The sequence below is a fragment of the Rousettus aegyptiacus genome, unplaced genomic scaffold, assembly GCF_014176215.1.
Source record: "Rousettus aegyptiacus isolate mRouAeg1 unplaced genomic scaffold, mRouAeg1.p scaffold_m13_p_16, whole genome shotgun sequence".
In the NCBI taxonomy this organism is placed as follows: domain Eukaryota; kingdom Metazoa; phylum Chordata; class Mammalia; order Chiroptera; family Pteropodidae; genus Rousettus; species Rousettus aegyptiacus.
The window spans coordinates 19,032,128-19,050,697 of record NW_023416291.1 but is presented as its reverse complement, the minus strand read 5'-3'; the positions used below and the strand labels follow the sequence as shown (position 1 = coordinate 19,050,697).

The 18,570-nt window shown below is 37.0% G+C and overlaps 2 protein-coding genes across 8 annotated transcripts in view; one reads left to right on the top strand and one right to left on the bottom strand.

Annotated features, from left to right (window-relative positions):
* ARFIP1 (ADP ribosylation factor interacting protein 1) overlaps positions 1-7,361 on the bottom strand; it is an 81,571-nt gene extending 74,210 nt beyond the window's left edge. Inside the window, exons 1-2 of one of the 7 annotated variants that reach the window (XM_036233558.1) lie at positions 6,518-6,806; positions 3,132-3,239 (exon numbers count right to left, since the gene is read on the bottom strand). The gene's annotated coding sequence lies outside the window, so the exon portion shown is untranslated. Of the gene's footprint in view, positions 1-3,131; positions 3,240-6,465; positions 6,814-7,141 lie in introns of those variants that run through there. The other 6 variants (XM_016144589.2, XM_016144590.2, XM_016144594.2 and 3 more) reach the window with 6 other exon arrangements.
* A 3,332-nt stretch (positions 7,362-10,693) lies between these two features.
* On the top strand, positions 10,694-16,192 carry TIGD4 (tigger transposable element derived 4). The gene is made up of 2 exons (XM_036233556.1): positions 10,694-13,620; positions 13,790-16,192. The coding sequence occupies exon 2, from the start codon at positions 14,339-14,341 to the stop codon at positions 15,893-15,895; it is 1,557 nt and encodes a 518-aa protein (XP_036089449.1). The 5' UTR covers positions 10,694-13,620; positions 13,790-14,338; the 3' UTR covers positions 15,896-16,192.
* The last annotated feature ends 2,378 nt before the right edge of the window (positions 16,193-18,570 follow it).

Sequence of the window (18,570 nt, the reverse complement as noted above, 5' to 3'; positions counted from 1 at the left end):
TATCAACATAATACATTAATAATAGAGGAAACTGGGCACAGGATATACAAGAATCTCTATGCTATCTCTGCAATAATTCTGCAAATCTAATAGTTTTAAAATATGAGTTTATTAAAAAATAATCTAAAAATAGTTATATTTTATAATTAGTTTTCAATGCTTAACAATAATATAGAATTGTATTATTAAAATAATGTTGTCATGTACTTGGGAAAGCAGTATAACTGGCAGTTTAACTACTATATTTTAACTACTATATTTATAAATATTAATATTAAAAATCCTATATTACAAAAATCCATGAACTGAAATCTTTAATAACATCAACTTTGTAATTCAATCAATATTTAGGTGTCAGGCACTCAGCTAGGTCTTAGGGATTCAATAATGAGCCCCCCCAAAAAAGAGATGGAGTCCTCATCTTCACAGCATTTCGGAGGCAGTGGAAGAAAAAGATAATCCCACGATCACAAATAAATGTAAATGGCAACTGCTGTAAATGCATGATGTTACTACCTACTCAGGGAGATTAAAAGTATTCTCTAAGGAAGCAAAACCTCAATTCAGGTACAGAGGATGGCTAGGAGCCAACAAGTGCGGTAAAAGTAAAGAAAGAGCAGTCCAGAAAAGGAGAAAAGCATATGCCAGGAAAGGCCTTATAATGGCAAGGAGCAAGACAAGTAGAAAGGACCAAAAGAAGGCCAGCTTGGTGAAGAGGAGAGTTAAGCAGAATATGGTAAAAGATGAGGCTAGAGGGCTAAGCATTGTTAAGGAGTTTCATTTCTACCCTAGAAGCAATGGAAAGTAATAAAAAGATGGGGGAGGAAGTGGCAAGGAATGATAATCAGATGTGCATTTCAAAATAAGTCACTGTGCCTTCAGGATGGATAATGGGTTAGAGAGGGATGAATAAAACAAGCGGGCAGACAGGAATGGAGGCTACTATAGAAATTTCGGGCAAGATGATGGTAACAAACTAAACGGTAGCAGTGGAAATGATAAGAAATAGACATATTCAAGAGATACTGAAAAAGTAAGATTAATAGAATTTGACAGACTGGATGTGTCAGGGAGAAGAGTTATTAAGAATCACGCCTAGTTTTCAGAATTTTACAACTGAAAAGATAATGAGGTCATTCATTGAAATAAAGAACAAAGAAAGAAAGCCAACATTTTGGGGAGGTTTAGGGGGAATGTGGGGGAAAATCAGTTCAGTCTTCTTAGACATACTGTATTTGAGATACCTTTAACATATTCAAGAGACAGTGCCAAATAGGAAAGCAAGATACACAGGTCTAGAGCTCCAAGGAAATAGAAAACACTCATGTTCTTAGAAAAGCTGACATCCTAGAAAGACAGCTAACTACAATCCCCAGATACCCTAGAAGAAACGTTAGACTTTGGCCATCTGAATTTAGTTAAAACAAAAAGCGGAGAGAGGCCATTGCTATAATCTTATCAGCTAAAACAAAAACTGGGCACTGTGAGGAGACAGAGATTTTTTAAATCTTGGTTTGATAGTATATAGTAATTATGTCACTAATCATATAATCTTTTAAAGTTTAAGCAGGACTGGCCAATGTCGTTGGAAATGTTTTATACCTGCACTGTCCAATGAAGTAACTGCTAGCTACATGTGGCTACTGAGTACCTGACATGTGCCTGGTGTGACTAAGGAAATGAATTTTTAAATCCTATTTTTAACTAATTTAAATAGCCACATGTGGCCAGTGGCTACAGTATTATTGTGGGTTTAGAGCTTCCTGGGGTATTTCAGCTAACCCCCAACAACTACCTTGTGAATTCACTGGCAGTGGGTGTGGGAACAGAGGGATTAGAGAAGTAGAAGTTTTCATTCCATCTGCTTATTATATTATTTGAATTTATATTATCTGAATATATTGCTTGGATAATTTTAAATAATTTTAATTTTAAAAATAATTAATGTTATATAGAAAAATTAGGAAATATGGAAAGAAAATAAAAATAATCTGTAAGCCTACCTTTAAGAAATAATCTACAATTAACATTAACCATATATAGAACCATTTAGTTAGTCGTACCTGTAGCAGCAATGACCCATTACTGAGTTTTAGCCCGTTTCTCTTCTACCACATCCTCAAGCACCCCGAAAATACCATTAGACAGCCATCATTTCCAGAACTCCACCTCAAAACTGCTAAAAATAAACATTTAATAGTCTACTTGCTTATCTCCCTTTCACCACTATCATCATCGCCCTCTTGCCCCTAATGTCATGTGCTTTACGGACTCCAATCTCTACCTGCGATGTTGTTAAATCATTTAGTCGCTATAGTGAAAAGAGTACAAGGCTTTGGAGTAAAGCACTTTTGGTTATGGGTCTTGCGGTTCTCCTTTTACCACTTGGGTGACCTTGAGCTAATTATTCTTGCTGGTTTCTATACCTGTTTCTTCAACTGCTAACAGAAAATAACAATTTCTAACACACAGGTAGCATTTACAAAGTGCCTAGCCAGAGTAGCACTAGATAAATGGACTTCTATGTGCCTAGAGCTGAAGGTAGCATTCTGAAATACAACACATAGGTGCCGAAGGTAGCATTCTGAAATACAACACATAGGGTCCTGGCCATCCTGGAGGTCACATGCCACTGGTTTAACACTTAAGGATTCTTTCCACCTAGGATTTGAATTCCTGACCCATCACTTATTAAGCACTTTATCTAAAATCTCAATTTCTTCATTTCTAATATGATGATGTTATTGGCTCTACCTACTTGACATGACTGGAGTAAAAATAAAATGAGAATATATGTGAAAGTGCTTTGCAAATTACTACATGCTAAATAAACAGAACGTACTAAACAAAGAATAACAGATTCCTCTTCCCTAGAGCAAAGCTTTCCAACCACTGCACCAAGAATGGATTCATAGATGTGCTGGAATATTAATGCTGACCCCCTCCTCCACCTCAGCCTGAAGGAAGACAGGGAGGGCTTGGCTATATAGTCCATCATCATACAAATACAACGACTTTCCATGTGTGCCATGATGCAGAAAAGTTTGGAGAACTTGCTTTAAAACACTATCTCATGTTAGCAGAAACGAGTTGGCCAACTTACTCCCTCCTCTGGATGATTTAGGTCTTACCCCAACTCTGCTGGTCTTATGCTCCTGCTTCAAAGACTGTGTGTCTGTCAGTTTCCCAAAGGATCAAAGGGGATCAAGACTGAACATCAAAGAGCTGCTGGTCCAATGCTATCATAGATACACAAAAATGAAACAAAATAAAACCCCTTTAGTGATAATCTGGCAAGATATCGCCATATTTTTACAAAAGATATGAGCAATTTCCAGCAACAACTGTCTATAACCATCCTAAGACAAAAGTTTAGAAGTGATGGGGGAGAGGGGAAAGGAGAGAAGAAAGAGAAAAACATCTGTATACTTTTATCTTGTAGAGAAAAGCTGAGAATCTGCAAGAGCTATTGAGTGGCTTCCATGACTGCCTAAAGTTAGTAAGGACCCAAGATAACAAGATCATTTCAGATTCTTGTTTTATAGTCTTTTTCATACATCCTAGAACTAATGCTTGTGTACATATGACTTTTAGATTGCCATGGTCCCTAATTTATCATCTTCCATGTTATGTAGAAGTAGATATATTTTTTCATCTATAGCCATATTATCTTAAATTCTCTGTTGAATCTACTCCTTCTTCCATCCTGAATTTATTCCTTACTCCACCCCAAATTTATCATTCTGGAATGTATGCATAGATCTAGATTCTCACAATGACAAGTTTATTATTTAAAATCTTTACTTTCATATTTCCCACTCCTTGTATGTCATAACGCACACACACACCCTACATATGTACAGATTTACAGCCATCCCCATGGGAAAAGTCTATCAAATAACACTCCAAATTTATTTCTTCTTTCCTACTTTTCAGTATGACATTCAATAAGGTGTTCATCCACTGAAGATTAATAAAGGAAAAGATCTTCTTAATGTCTGATTAAAAAGTCCGATGAGATACCCCAACTCATGCCAAAAAAGGATGTAACGAAATATGGTAGAAGCAGTCCAGAGCAGTAGCTAAGAGCTCAGACTGGAGTCAGACAACCTAAGTTAAATCCTGGCTCCACCAGTATAATTCTGAACGGGTTCCTTTAGCTTCAGTCAATCATTTAGTTTCTTCATCTGTAAAAATGGGGATTTCAGCTACGATGATTAAATGAAGTAATCTGTAAAGCACCTAGCATAATATCTGGCACACAGTAAGCAACAGAATGTTAATTGTTGTTCTGATGTTAGATATAATCAATCTTCTGACTTTGTCATTCATTACATTAGAAGGAAACCAATTTAGCATAATCTACTCTTTATAAAGTTATGCTTTGTGATCCTCCAAGTAAGGATGCTAGACAGAAGAAACTGGTTATTCTATACGGAATTTGATGAGCTGTATAGGTCTCTTCAAATTCTAACATTTTATGAAACAAGTGTCAAACATTTAGAACTTTAATCCTTGATGAACAAACACTTCACAACCAAATCAGTAAATTCAAATATGCACTCTAAACCTAAAGTTTGGAAGGATACTAACTTATTCGCAAGAGAGAACAATTATTAATATACCTAATAAGAATGGAGAGAAAGGGGATTTCAAGATAAGAAGCAATATAAAGCTTATAGACCACACTACAGAAACATCTTATTTGCCCTTTCTAGCAAAGTAAAAGCCCAAAGTATATGCCGCAAGTGAAAAACAAGAAAATGAAAGCAAAGTACAACCAGAATTTAAATATTTTATACTGAACTGTACCTTGCAGGTTGGTAATATTTAATATGTATTTAAAAAGTAATAAACATAGTAAATGATAAATCCTGGATCTCCACAGCAGTGCCCACAGCTATCTCTAAAACGAAACCACAAAACCACAAATCAGGAACTAAAGAAGGCACTCATTTCCTTCTCTAAGTGTAGGAAGGAATTTAGAAACACCAACGTTTTGAAGTAGTTGGAAAGATTTCAGTATAAAGCTAGAATCTCTGCATTCTACTCTATGCAAAAAGCTATTTATAATTTGGAAAAATAACAGCCCCATGAAAAAAGTTTTCATCTACTTCAATAAGACACTACGATGTGGTTACACACACACACACACACACACACGCGCGCGCGCGTGCGCGCGCAGATTATATGTCTCCTTTGAGAAGTTGATATAAAGAATGGACTTCCCCTGATCCCCCCAAAAAGCACTCAATCAAAACTTTGTACATAATTTTAGGGTTGAGGATAAGTCACAGACCCCATAAACAATGGACCTCAAGACATAACCCAGAATTAAGATAATTTAACAATTTATAAAAGTAACTGAGGTAGAGATTTTAATCTAGAAAATAAAACAAGATCAGAAATATTTTCTATTTTCTCAGATAATGAGTGTTAGACATGGAAGTTGGAATAGGCTGTTGGTCATGTTGAGCAAGGAAAACAAACAGGAAAACGGAAGAAAAGTGGAATTAAAACAGGACTAGCATATAGTGTGTTGTAATCACTCAGAGATAGCAGCAATGAAATGGCCAATTCCTGCAGCCTTAACACAGGGCCGACTTAAGGGAACCAATTCTGGTGCATAGTTCCATGCCAATGAAGTTAATTAAATGGCAAACGTGAACACACCCTTGCATGTGAAAGCACAAATTTACGAAGAGTCTTGCAAATCTTCCATTTTTCTTTATCAAATAAGAGTCGAGTTAGAGAAATAATATAATTCAGGAGAAAACTAAGGGAAGGAAACAAAAATCCTAAAAGGTTATGGCTAAAGGATTTGCAGGAAGTGAAGACTACAAACGTTTTTAGATCAAAGGGCTCAAGAGGGAGAAAACAAAACACAGGAAGTAATAATAAAATAAAAGGAAAAAGCATCTAGGAACTGTTCTTAAAACAAACACAAACTCTCTTTCCTCTTCCTAGACACGTAAACACTAGTAACTTAGCAAAGAGGAACCTATGAGAAGACGACAGCACAACTTCCTTCCCAAACTCCAGCACTCCTTGGACGTCCCCACAAGCACACTCAGGCTTGGGACATTTCATAAGCAAGGCTCCTCCCTGCACCACTGCCCGATCGATCTCTCGGAGGGACTATCACTATCTCCCTTCCTCTCACTGCGGGAAAGAGGAAATGAAGGATGCAGGGAAAGGAGAGCAATAAAGGCTGGACACAAAACCTGAAGGTCCGAGACTAAGTCGAGAAAGACCTGAATCCTGTAACCCCTTTTCCCACCCGATGCAGGAAAAGAAGGGTGCCGCCCTGAAAAGGCTTTCAGGGGACATACTCAGGGGGACAGGAGGAACGACGGGGCAGAAACCAAAGGCCGAATACTTGGTCAGATGTGGCATAGACTAAGGATAGAAGTGCCATGTGAAAGTCCGGAATCCCAAAGTAACGTGACCACTACCGCCAATCACCTCAGATCAGTCTTTCCCGGCCTCTTCCCAGGTGGGCCAGCTCCGCTCTCACCTGTCGCCTGGGAAGCCGGCAGCTCTCACGTCGAGGATTATCCTTGCCGCAGCTCTGGAATCGTCTCAACGCTAAGAAATGAGCGGAAACGCGACCTGGGACTTTTCCTTCTTCCCCTCCCCCACGCACTTCGGCTCCTTAGGGGCGGGAATCAACTGCAGCTGTCACAGCCTCACAATGACCAACCGCCGAGGGCACAGACCGGCGGCCTCCCAAGCCGGCCTACGACACCAGCACAGAGAGCAGCGGAGACGGAAGTGAGGAGACCGGAAGTAGCGCTGTCTGGGGCCCTGGATGGCCTCTCTCTCTCTCTCTCTCTCTCTCTCAATCGCGCCTGGCCCAGCCACATCTCTATGGTGCCAGCGCACCACCCACGAGCCTCCCCACCCGTCTCCGGGAGGCTGGCCCCGCCCCTCCGCTGCGGCCCTAGCAACCACATCCGGGGCTCCGCCGGTGCCGTTGCCCGGGTAATTTACTGACAGCCGCGGAATCACAGAGGGGTGTGTGCGAAGTTTCCGATACACTCGCCAGAGCTGGGAGCTTGCGGAAGGGCGCGCGGGCCTGATCTTGAGTGGTCGGCGGTCTCCAGGAGTCCCCAGCATCCCTTCTTTCTCATTCACTCACCCCAGCCTCACGCGTTAGGCGTCCCCCCGACAGACGGTGAGCCGGTGGCGGGAGGGTGGAGGTGGACGTAGCTCCCCGCCACGCATGTCACCGGAGAGCCAAAGCTTCGTTCTCAGCTGCGGGAGAGCACCGAGGTTATTCCAGCCCCTCGCGGGATGGGAGGGTGGAGGGAATGCGGAGCTAAGGGAGCAAACGGGAAGCGGGCGCCTCGCCCTCGCTCCCTCAGTGCCTGGAGAGCCCCCCTCCGCCTACGTCACTTGCGCCCACCCCCTTCAGGAAAACCAGACCCCCACGCTCGGCATTCCTGCATTCTTGGCACTTGCTCTTTGTGATCAGTTTCTGCTCTGCTCGCTGACAGTGGATCCGCGATACTTTTCTTTCGTGCTCCTCTTTCTTTATCCAGACAATTGGTTTCTGCTTTCTTTGCTCGCCCTGTTAATTAAGTAGGTCGCTGCCCTGTCTACAGAAACCGCTGAACAACAATTTCTTCTCTCAGAGCCCTTTGAAGTTTCCTAAGTTGAGGCCCAAACCTGTCCTTCGGATTCTCTCCCTAGCCCCGGCACTGAATGGAGAAAATGTATGGCTCAGCAGTGGTGCTAGACATACCTGAAGCTCATTTACATACAGTACAGACAGTTAATCCACACACGTTTCCCTTCGAAGTTCTGGACTGCCTTTCTTTTGACAGCTGTGGATGCTCATTTTTACTGTCATTTCACGTGCAGAAATATGAAAGATGACTGAACTCCGTGGGGTTTACCCTCCTTTAGACTGTACTTCTCGCTTGCCTTTACTTGTCACATTAGTTAACAAGACATTTTTAATATGTAAGTGCCCAAAGGCAGAACTCTGCCTCTACAAATTTCTAGGGAGTTTCAGCCCAGTGAACAATATATCCATATATATATATATATATATATATATATATATATATATAATCTCCTCCCCATATCCGTGAATAGTAAATATCCATGACACCACAAATGTTACAAAAGTGAAATAAGGATATTTATTGTCTGAGATGTCCAGGAAACCTCCCCTGACAAAAACAGTACTGAAATCCCCAAACGTACATTCTTGTATAAAGGGCCCTCAAATGACTCTATCCTTAAAAGAAAAGAGCACATATATATACATACCAATTCACTCAAACTGTTCAGTTCTATAGCTTACTGTGGACTTTCCTGTTCAAAGCCATCCTGTTAGTCTTCTCAATTATAAGAAAAGGATCCCAATTAGCGTAATTACTGCTCTTGTATAGGAACAGAATGGAATTTAGTAACTAAGTACAAGTGTTATTCTTAGAGTTTCAAAAAGGTGGTTAGGAGGAGGTGCTTGGCAGTGCTCAGTGGTACTTGAATGTGTACCTAACTGAGCTGGCTGGTGCCTTAAGGATTCCTGCTAGCTGTCTTGAGTAGCTTCACTACTGTGTAACTATTAGTTTAGTAGCTTCACTACTGTGTAACTATTAGTGTAACTATTAGTCTGTTAGACTCAAGTGTTTTTTATATTAGGAAGTGGACACTTAGTTATTTGTCCTTAGCTGGATGATTTCCTTAGAAGCAGCTGATGATTTTGATAGAGATTCTGATGGACTTGGAACCGCTTGAAACGAAAACTAACTTCGGCTTGGTGAAGGTGCTAGTAATCTTGTTAGGTACTTTTTAGTCTCATGTGATTCTGGTACTGTACATGGTCAGTCTTCACACACAGTGTTATGCTGTGCAAGGCTGTGCACAGGATTAATCTCCCCATGATTTCTGCTTCCCCAAGGGAAATTAGAATGTAAATTGGCTAAAAGAAAATACTGGAAACGACTTTGGTGATGGAAAGCAGTGAAATTCTATGCACTTTCTTAGGGAAAAGTGAAGCAGTAACAGGTATTCTTTGGATTTGGAGAACATTTTTCATACTAACTAAAAGATCTTTTTTTAAACCTAACCCTGCTTAGATGTGGAATACTGTATACTTCTTATCAATATTATTTCCTCAAGAGAAAGGGGAAGCTGCTACCTTCAGAGCTTTTCTAGGGGAATTCTGGTAATATCGCGATAATTTCATCACTCTTTATCAACAGCTCCCTTTTCATGGAGAGAGATTTAGTTACTGATTGCACAGTGTAATTCTCTAGAAACAAATCCTTTATTAGAAGATACTGATTAATAGGTCACTCAAAGAAACCCATGAATAGAATGAGTAGAACATAAGAGTAGAAATTGTTCTAACTACAAAGAGAAAAAAACTGTACTTATTCATAATTTCATTACTTAGAGTTAACATTCAACATTTTGGTTAATGCCTTTTTTCCATGCATATATATTTTTTCTTCATTTATTTAACAAATTGTTATTGAGAACCTTCTGTTTGCTGAGCACTAAGCACTGTAGGAACAGCCATGAGCCTCTGGCCTCGTGTAACTTTCAGTATATGTTGTATTTGTTGGCATACAATTTTGTATTTTGCTTTTTTCACTTAATATATTATGGAATTTTCCTCATCATTAAATATTCTCCTTTTGTGACTCAGTAGTATTTTAACATATAGATTTTCCTTAATTTATTTACCTAATACATTTGGTTACACATTTAGGTTATTTCCAATTTTGTCTATAATTATGAAACAATAATATGAGGAATAGTCTAGTGTGGTAGAATTCCAAAATGACCCTCTCCTTATATAATTCCCTCCCCTGTGATCATGATAGGATGTCATTCCCATGTTTATGTTATATTACATGTAAAAAGGAATTCACAGATGTAATTGAGGTTAGTAATCAGTTGACTTTGAGTTAAAAGAGATAATCTGGGTGAGCCTGAAATTAGCCTTTTAAGAACTGAGAGTTTTTTCCTGTTGGTGGCAGCAGAGGAAGTCAGAGAGATTGGAAACATGAGAGAGTTTTGACATGAGGAAGGTTCTCTGTTTCTGAAATGAAGAGGACCACAGGCGAGCACCTGATGTAGGCCTTTGGGAGCTGAGAGCGTCTCTGCTGACAGCCAACAAAAAAGCAGGAATCTTAGTCCTTCATCCCCAAGGAGCTAAATTCTGTAAATAACCTGAATGAGCTCGGGAGCTGATTCTTCCCCGGAGCCTTTAGATAAGAGTCCCGCTTGACCGACATCTTGATTTCTGCCTTGTGAGACCCTAAGCAGAGGACCCAGTTGAACCCACCTGAACTTCTTCTTTTTAAATAATTTTTTATTTTTCAATTCTAGTTGACATACAATATTCTTTTAGTTTCAGGTGTAAAACATAGTGATTAGACATTTGTATAACTTATAAAGTGATCTAGTACCCATCTGACACCATACATAGTTATTATGATATTATTGACTATATTTCTTATGCTATACTTCACATCCGCATGACTGTTTTGTAATTGCTAATTTGTAGTTATTAATCCCTTCTCCTTTTTCACCCACTCCTCCAAACCCCGCCACCCCCAATCTGGCAACCATCAAAATGTGCTCTGTATCAATGAGTTTGTTTCTATTTTGTTTACTCATTTGTTTTATTCTTAAATTACACATGCTACCTGAACTTCTGACCTACAGAACTGTCGGATAATAAATGGCTGTTGTTTTAAGCCACTAAACGTGTGGTAATTTGTTCTGCAGCAATAGAAACCAAATACATTTGTAAGCTAGATTTTTACATTTATAATAATTCTTTTGGGATAATACCCTACATATAGCATTGCTGGATAAAAGTTATGTACATGTTTAAGGTTTTTGTATCATAGTGCTAATTTCCCTCTGTAAGCTTTGTACCAATTTATGTGTTTCCTGGTAACCTATGTTACTGCTTTCTGGCAAACACTAGATATTACCATTCTGATAGGCAAAAACAAAAACCAAAAAGGTATCTCTTGTTTTAAAAAGAGATTTACATTTATTTTAGCACCGGTAGAGTTGACCATTGTTTTCTTTATTTGGGGTTCAGTTGGTCAGTCTTTTTTAGAGAATGCCTGTTTTTATTCTCTTCACATAGAGGAAATAGTCCCTAACTTAGTAGAATTTCTCTGCTGTAATATTTTCAAGGGGCGGAATGATTTATGAACTTAATTGAGAGAATGCATACTTCTGAGAAATATTAGCTGTGCCATGCCTTCCTATATATATGTATGTATATGCCAGACCTTAGACAATGGGAAAATAGAAAGTGTCAGCTTCGTTGATTTAGGCAGTAGGTGCTTTTTCTTCTCTAGGAAAAAAAAAAGTCTAGATTGTCTGATTTGTCATAAGAAATGTGGTCATTTCAGGACTAATGATATATTATATCTTACCATGGAAAATTATAGCTTTGTCAGCTGTTTTGGAAGGAAACATATACCATTAACTATCAGAAAAAACATACTATCTTCCTAAATAAACATATCACTATTTTTAATTTGATTAAGAAAACCAGTAGTTTCTGATTGTGTATATTAGATTGCTTTATTTGGGATGAGGTAAGGGAAATTCAAGTTACTTTTTCTATAATCCTTATTATTTGAGATGGTAGAGTTTTTGACAAATGAAACAAGGCAGAAAGGAAAAAGGAAGAAAAGAAGACTGGGAATAACAAAAGACAGGAAAGAGAGAAGTTGGGAAATTGAAGAGTAGTTTTGCTTGGTTTAGCCTTTTTTAAAAAATTGGTTCTTGCTTGCTACCTTAATTTCTGAAGCTTGGTATCTTCCTAATAAGAACGAGCTATTTTAAATTTTTTATTTTGAAATAATTATGGACTAATAGGAAATTACAGAAAAATGTACAGGAGTTTCCATATATGAGTAAGTTTTGTTTGTTTGTTTTTTAGTCTAATGGTCAAATATTGCTTATGTAGCAAGGTCAGCCCTCCACAGGTTACTGTTTGTTTTCACAGAATTCATAATGGCCTGTTCTGCTATGGAGGCCTGATATTGCTCCCCCTCTTTTTTTGGGGGGGGGGCAGATCTGCATTAGAAATGCTGACTTGGCATAGGTCTGAGGGCATAGAATGTGTAACTGTTATTACAGGAGGCCATACCAGTGTGGTTCGAGAAAATGAATGATAGACTTGACATTAGAAAGTCTGGTTTCCAGACCGCACTCAACCACATTATAGCTGTATGAGCTTTGAAATCCAATTTTACCTTCCTCCTGAGTTGTTTGAAATATCCCAAGCAAAGCGGTTCAGAAATTAAAGCCTCAGCTATCATAATTATTATTAAGGCATTTTTTAAAAAATAACACCAACAAACTACTTTACTGGTTGAAATTCCTATGATGAAAATTACTTCTTTGATTTGCACAACAAAGGCAGAGGAATTTTGATAAAATTTTTACAAAAAATTTTGTGAAAAAAATGCATGTGTCAAATTGGAACCTGGGAGGACAGAGAGAAAAACTAGAGGGATGGAGTGCCTACACTATTTCACACAGCAGTAATGCTCCCACCCCTCCGCCCCTCAGATTAGTTTATTACCTTGGCCTGCAGTAGGCCTAAAGCCTATAGATTCTAAAAGAGAAGATGCTGCTACATGGGAAGGTAGGGGGTGAACCCATCTGAGTCCTTTGACTATTCTCACAGTACTTTTAAGAAGCTCTGCTCTCAGTATATATTGCAAAATATATGAATTTTATAGATTGACACAGCCAAAGGGACATTAGAGGGAAGATAATGTTGATAAAATGAGATCACCACCAAACATTTATTGAACACCTTTTAAGGTGCTAAACACCCTGCTAAATGCTTTACACTTTCTCATTGAATACCATTGAATGTGAAATAACCCTGAGGTAGGTGCTATAGTTAACCCCTATTTTACTAATAAGGAAGCCGAGATCAAATGGTTAAGTAAACTACCCAGGATCACATAAGTACTAAGTGTCAGAGTCACTTGTCAATTCAGGCATGTCTGGCACCAAAGTCCATGTTGTTGTACTACAAGCCCTTTGATTTACGAGTAAGTGGAGGTCCTGAGAGAGTAAGACCCATGGTCACTCTCTTTACTTTTAATCTAGGTCTTTTTCTGCATTATAGCCTCTCGATAATTTGTTTTTTCCTATGCATTTTGTCAAGTATTTCTGCTCGGTTGTAACGTGACTGATATAAATGTTACTAGATTTTTAAGCTTTTAAATAGAATAAGATTTAAAATTTTAAACTATGTAATGAAATCATTTGATTTGACTTTTAGTGAAGCATCTTCTACAAGACTTCTATAAAGAGGACACTGTCTCCCATGTTCTATTAAAAGTTAAACCTTGTGACTACTGTCTGACTATGTTTTTCTTTTAGAGAAGTCAGAGGGGGCAGTCTGTGACTTCATGTACAAAATAGCCACCAAAGATCTAACCAGCAACATTTATAGTTCTTTAATTTTGGTAAGCCCACATTTCAAAACAGATTAAATTTGTCTGGTTTATTTCAGAAGTATATATTAGAAAGTATTCAAAGGCAAGTGAGAATTCAAATGCACAGAGCAGAGGTAGAGAGCTTTTTATGGAGGCCGGTTAGAAGGTAAGCATTTCTCCTGCTTTGCTTATTGTATTTTCAGAAACACATTTCCATTTTTTTATTATTAAAAGCAGAACTATTTAGTATATTCTTTTTGAGATTTAATTGACATATCACTACTAAAAATGGTCATTTTTTTGTCGTTGTTTATTTGTTTATTTACATTTTCAAGAGACAGAAGATACACTGTCAAACCCTAGAAGGATTCTACCATTTTCTTCTCTGCCCTGAAGAGACTTGGGAATTAATGGGTAACATTTTGCATGAAAATTTTTGAATGCTTTTTCTTCTTATCTCTGAGGCCCTCTGTGGAGAATTAATAGGAGTTTGAATCCATGAATGGATAAAATGGATCGTCTTAAAGGATTGAAGTTCCAAAAATATATCAGCAGGACTGGACAGGTTTGCATAATGAGATTTCTATTTTAGCTTGACTTCTGGAACTCTGAATAGACTATAAACTGAGCTGCACAGGGTCCTTGGAAGGAAGTTTCTCTTCTAAACTATTCTAGCTGGATATAACATTTTTCTTATTTAGATTCTTTGGGGGAAAAAATATATTTAGTCACCAATTTCCTAAGGAATAAGACTATTAAACACATACCGACTTTTAATACATGAAGTGGATAGAAAGCAGCAATTCGTGTCATACTGGAAAAGAAATTTAATTAAGAAACAGATACCAGGAAGAGGAGAAATCTCTTTACAGGCGCTGGTTGAAATGGCAGAAGCTTCCGCGGATGCCTCAACTCTGCCTGTAACAGTGAAAAAAAAGAAAAGCCTATCCATTGAAGAAAAGATCGACATCATAAATGCAGTAGAAAGTGGCAAGAAAAAAGCAGAGATTGCAGCTGAATATGGAATAAAGAAAAATTCATTGTCTTCTATTATGAAGAATAAGGACAAAGTTCTAGAAGCCTTTGAATCTCTGAGATTTGATCCAAAAAGAAAAAGACTGAGAACTGCTTTTTACACAGATCTGGAAGAGGCGTTAATGAGGTGGTATCGAATTGCTCAGTGTCTAAATGTACCAGTTAATGGTCCAATGCTGCGTCTAAAAGCTAATGATTTTGCCCAGAAACTGGGACATAATGATTTTAAGTGCAGTAATGGTTGGCTGGATCGCTTTAAATCCAGGTATGGTTTAGTATTTAGAGCACAACCTGTAGAAGCTACAGGTATATCAGTAGACCCTTCAACTGTCTGGCACCAAAACATACTTCCTTATTATTTAAATGATTATCATCCTAAAAATGTTTTTAATATAAAAGAGACTGGGCTGCTTTATCGAATGTTACCTACGAATACATTTGCATTTAAAGGAGAAACATGCTCAATTGGAAAGTTATGCAAAGACAGAATAACTCTGGTGGTCGGGACAAACATGGATGGCTCAGAGAAACTTCCTTTGCTTGTCATTGGAAAAAACAGAAATCCACTTTGTTTTAAAGGCATAAAATCTTTACCTGTGTATTATGAAGCTAACAGAATGGCATGGATGACCTCGGATATATTTGAACAATGGATGCGGAAGCTTGATGAGAAATTTCAAGCCCAGCAACGAAGAGTGGTGATTTTTGTTGATTCTTTTCCTGCACATCCAGAGGTTAAGAACCTAAAGTCTATCGAGTTAGCATTTTTTCCATCATGTTTATCTTCCAAATTTATAGCTATGAAACAAGGCGTTATTAAAAGCCTTAAAATCAAATATCGACATTGTCTTATCAAGAAATTTTTAAGTTCTGTTGAAGGCAGCAAAGAATTTACGTTTTCCCTACTAGATGCAGTTGATACACTGCATCTCTGTTGGAGGGCTGTAACCCCAGAGACTATTGTTAAAAGCTATGAAGATGCAGGATTTAAATCTCAACAGGGAGAAAGTAACAAGGCAGATGCAGAGATAGACACTGGTCTGGATTTGGTTGCCCACGCCCAAGCAGCAGGAGTGGAGTTTCCTGAAGGTCTGTCTATCGAAGAGTACGCTGCCCTGGATGATGATTTGGAGACGTGTGAAGCGGCACCGGATGGTGATGCGGCACCGGATGGTGATGCGGCATGGACCAAGGAAAGTAAATCAGATGAAACTGGATTCTGCACTTCTGATGAGGAGGATGAGAGTGGATCTCTGGGAACGGAACTCGCTTTACCATCAAAAAACGAGGCAGTAACTGCTTTAGATACTCTTAAAAATTTTCTTAGAAGTCAAGATATGAATGATGGGCTTCATAATTCTTTAGCAGACCTTGAAATTTTTGTTAACTCATTATCATCTAAGTAATTGTTTATCATACAACATCTGAGGAGTAATAGCTTTTCCTAATGTGTTTTACTATATGACATACATAAAGGGAAAATACCACTTAAATATAAAAAATGAAAAACTACTAATCCATGGTTAAATTGCAAATATCTTTAGTCTGAACAGCAAAGTTCCCGATGTAGATTAAGCAATGGTTAAGCAAGCAAAAAATTTGAATTTCAGTTTAGCAAGGTTTTGGAACTTAGAAATGTATTTCAGAGGCCTTGTGTTTGAAACATATGGTATATATGTCAAAAATAAAAAACTCTCCAGCTATCTGATTCATATGGGTTGAATTGGTGAATGCTCTTTTCTTTGTTTTGTTTTTTTTTAAGGTTCAGATTATGTTCCAGAATATTTTAACTACCTCATCTATTATCTATTATTGCTTATTTATTTTTACAAATATATATATTACATATATTCTAACTAGGCTCTTAAGTATCAAGTATTAATTTTAAATTACTTAATTTTCTTATAACCAGATTATCTTCCTAATAAGAAATTATGAAAAACTACTGAAAATAAAATCTCACCCAATTATATACCAACATGATTAAAAATTTGTCCTAACTATTTTCAAGTTATTTCTATATAAGATGAAACAAAAGATTTTTTTTGTCAGAAACCTTATCAGATTTGTTTTTCATCTATAACCAGAAGATGATATAGATTTGTACTTATATTTGTATGCATATATGTGTATCTAATAGAAAAATACATTATTAAAACATTTATTAAACTCATATTTATATTGTGTTAAGACTACTCTTAAAAGCAAATAGATGCTGTTACTAGAAAAGAAAATATCTTATCATTCTTAGATGGTTTTCTAATTTTAATAGCTGGAGCTTATAATCTATAATATTTAATTATTTTATTGATTTTACTGAATTTTATTTTCAAGAAAATTGAGTGTCTTTTCAGCATAGTCTAATGTATTTAATCCCCTTCACCTACCTTAACATTTTGAATTAAATTTCTGTCTGAGGAAGTTGTATCTACAGAATGTTTTAAAAATATTGTATAAAATTATTTACTATATATTCATAAAATAGTCTTTAAACAGTAGAAATATAACAATGTATCAGGCTTTTCTGTTGTTAAATTTTAAATTGTAAGCTTACTTAACTTATTATAGCTAATTTAAGGTCCCCTTTGAAAAGTCTTTAGAAAAAAATGTAAAATGTTATACCAATTATTTTTATTATAAATTATTATTAGTCTGCCAACTGAAAGTATTTTACAGAAAGTATTTTTATTTTCCACTGTTGATTTACTCTGCATCTGAGATTTCGTAATAGCAAGACTTAAAAATATATTAAAACTAAGAAAGTTTCTTTCAGAGCAAAATGTGGATTATTTAAATTTAATTAAAAACATTTTTATTAATGATTTGGCATACGATTTTAGTGTGGTGGAGCCATGGACCTAAAGAAGCTCTTCTGAGCTCCACCTGTTACTACAGTACCTGGCATATTTGAGCCCTTGACCAATTTTTTATTTCTTTCTGCACTTCATAACATTTTGATATCAAATATTTTTAATTTAATAATTCCAGATATTCCATACCATAAGAATTATTATCTCCCTTTTTACAAATAGGGAAATTAAAACCTGGGCATATTAAATGATTTGGTTAAAATCTTAAAGCCAAAACTAAAACACAGTAGCTCCCTGTCACCTAGTCCTATGTTTCTCTAACTATGTACCGTAATGCTTCTTTTTAGTACTCTAAAAAAAGAAAATCCTATTATTTTCTCCTTGAGTTTAGGGACCTGAGGGTGAAGTATTTTTGAGAATATGCTGGGTTGATCTAGCTGATAGCAATATTCACAAAAAGTGAATATTCACCCCATTACTAATGAAATACTAGGATACCTTCTGATTTGGTAATTCTGTACCATTCTAACACAGAGGCTCCAAGGGAGTTCTATTGAAAATATTTAAAACAATTTTAATATTTCCAAAGTGCTAAAAGCATCTACTCCTTTTCCCCTACATGGTATGATTCATTTTTTACATCTGGGGCATAATCTAACAATGATAAAAGAAGGTAAGGCTACTATATAAATAATAAGAAAAAGATGCCTGCAGATTTAAATTCAAAGATAACCATTAAGTTGCTGATGTTGTGCACTGTTATGTCTAGTTTACAAGATATCTAGATTTAAATAATTTCTGAAATAAAAAATTTTTAAATTTCCTTTTCCTAGGACATAGATAGTCACACTGTGTGCCTTGCTCTTGGGTTATCTTCTCTCTACATAGTCAACACAAAGCTGGGACTAAATGTCACTGGTCTTTTAAAAAAAAATGACTTGTAATTCACCTGTTTTTCAATTAAATGTGGTATTATTTTCATTGTTTCTTGCCTTATAGATTTCTGATGTTTCGACAATTTTTTCTTCTTTTTTCCTTATCAAGCAACAGCTCTTAAATTGAATTTGGGGCATCATTTTACTACCAATGGCTAGCGAATTACTAGAGAAAGGTTTGGTTTAGAGTAAAGTAGGACAATGAGTAAATCAAGGCCTGTGGGTTTCACGTTGCCTGCCTGGCTTTTCATTTGGACCTAAGATCAAATTGCAAACCTCCCTTTTACTGTACACAAAGCAGAATAATTGGGAAGAAGAGAAATTTAGGGGAGGGAG

Coding starts and splice junctions, on each gene's coding strand:
- TIGD4 (XM_036233556.1), top strand. CDS start 14,339: ATGGCAGAAGCTTCCGCGGATGCCTCAACTCTGCCTGTAACAGTGAAA.